We start from the raw sequence: 2,181 nt of genomic DNA, 5'->3' as shown, positions 1-2,181 counted from the left end.
GAACATGGACCTGAACATGGACCAGAACATGGACCTGAACATGGACCTGAACATGGACCTGAACAAGGACCTGAACATGGACCTGAACGTGGACCTGAACATGGACCTGAACGTGGACTTGGACATGGACCTGAACATGGACCTGAACATGGACCTGAACATGGAGCAGAAAAGACCAGAGCTGTCTGGAACTCATTAAAAGGATTTTAGATGTTGAAAGTGAAGGCTTCAAAACCATCTGCACACTACTTCATGCTCCTCTGACCACAGCTGAAGATAACAAGTAGAAGGTTCATGGGACTGCAGCCAACCTCCAGGGACATGGGACACAAGAGGAAATGCAACCCCATGTTGATTAGATGGATAGTGTTGATGGTGGACAAAGAGCAAGGAGATGATTCAAAATGATTGGAGCTGACCTGAAAGCCAAGGAACGTCACCGTCACCAGTGATTCATGACAGGCTCTTGGGAAGAAGACTCAGTAGGACTTCACTACTGGCAGAAAACACAAGAACGTCTGACTGGTATTTACCAGAACAAGCTCCAAAGGCTTTGGAAGTGATGAGAACCCTTCATGGTTCCATGATTCTTGTAGAACAGTTCCAACAAATGGATTTATTCTGTAGATTATTACAAAGGCTCCATACATGTCTGAATATCTACACGTTTTACAGCAACGTCCATTTTTAACATCAATTTCTGTTACTCTGTTTTCCAATGGGTGGAAGTCATTGATGCTGCAACAAATAAAACGTGCTCCATGGATGTTCTTGTCTGCTTCAACATATTCCAGTCTTTTATAATCTGGCACGGTCCTCCCTGTGTCCGAGGGCCAGCTTGTTGGAGCGAGCGAGGCAGCGTCTGTGAGAAACAACCAAATATAAAAAGATATTTACACCCGTCATGGTTTCCAGGTAGTTTCCTGGAACGTGGTCTGTGTTCTGTGGAGCAGGCCCCACACAGACGACTTCTGTACATGTTGGAGCTGGACAGGAGGCAATAGTGCATTCTGTTGATTTCTTGCTCTCCTTTAGATCTTCTCTTCATCCCACAACAGTCAGCGAACCTGTGGAGCGTAGCCCTCCTTCATCAGCCCTTCTTCATAGTCCGTCTGGCACAGAATCATGTTGTTCTTGAGGAAAAATTTGTCTCCTACACAAAACCTGTAGGACACAGAGAGGACAGAAGGTTTAAACAACCATAAGGTGCAGAATCTCCCTCTGTCTGTCTAACTCAAAGCTCTGGAGCATCCTGCGCTTCTTTGGTCTTCTTGCTTTCACTAAACGTGGCAGGAGCCTGTATGACGTCTGTAACAAAGCTGACGGTAAAAAAGGTTTATTTATGTACGGCACTTTGAAATGTGCACATGGATTCCTGTAGCACACTGAAATCATACCGCCTCTGTTTTTAGCACGTTTTTGTTAAGGTCTTGGTTATTGTGTGAATGTTGCTTCAGCGTTAGATGGTCGGTGAAACAGTCTTCTGCTGATCATAATGAACATGGACTGCAGAGCCAGAGGCCACCAGCAGGGGGGGTCAAAGTACCCAGAGCATTACACACGTTTGTGTAAATTTACTGAAGTACAGACAAATTTGACTGTGTATGAAATGAACATGTTGCTTCAGAAGGGACTTGACTAACCCTGACCCCCCAGGCTGCTCCTGGAGCTCTGCGGCACTAGGAGTAAACCATGTTCAGCAGCCGGAGTGTGCACAAGGACTGCAAGTGAAGGAGTGGAGAGCACCAGCAGAGGGAGTGAGCCTCTGGACGGTCTTGTGCTGCACATTGGGAGCTCCTGTAGAAGGTCGTCTTTGTGATGATTCCATGAGGACTGCACAGCTGACCGAAGCATGGCTGCATTATGTCACGAATATAGTTATTATAATTAGAAGGATGAGTGACGCGGCAGGAGCTGAGGCAAAACATCACGTTCTTTGTGGAATGTGCCGTTTTACCTTCAACCACTTCAGATTATTTATATACAACAAGTCCTTTCACTGCACCAGAGACACAGCACCATCCATCCATCCATCACCCATCCATCCATCCATCCATCCATCCATCCACCCACCCATCCATCCATCATCCATCCACCCACCCATCCATCCATCCATCCATCCACCCACCCATCCATCCATCCATCCATCCATCCACCCATCCATCCATCCATCCACCCTCC

General features: G+C 46.8%; 1 protein-coding gene across 1 annotated transcript in view; it reads right to left on the bottom strand.

The window, feature by feature from the left end:
* Window positions 1-1,031: 1,031 nt before the first annotated feature.
* lmo3 (LIM domain only 3) overlaps window positions 1,032-2,181 on the bottom strand; it is a 47,501-nt gene continuing 46,351 nt past the window's right edge. Inside the window, exon 4 of the mRNA XM_037696036.1 lies at window positions 1,032-1,164. Coding sequence (XP_037551964.1) covers window positions 1,059-1,164 — 106 coding nt within the window. The 3' untranslated portion in view covers window positions 1,032-1,058. The remainder of the gene's footprint in view (window positions 1,165-2,181) is intronic.

This window comes from Nematolebias whitei, chromosome 22, assembly GCF_014905685.2.
Source record: "Nematolebias whitei isolate Nwh7 chromosome 22, NemWhi1, whole genome shotgun sequence".
NCBI classification, from domain to species: domain Eukaryota; kingdom Metazoa; phylum Chordata; class Actinopteri; order Cyprinodontiformes; family Rivulidae; genus Nematolebias; species Nematolebias whitei.
Note: the sequence above shows the minus strand (reverse complement) of the source record. Positions and strands in the feature narration are given on the sequence as shown.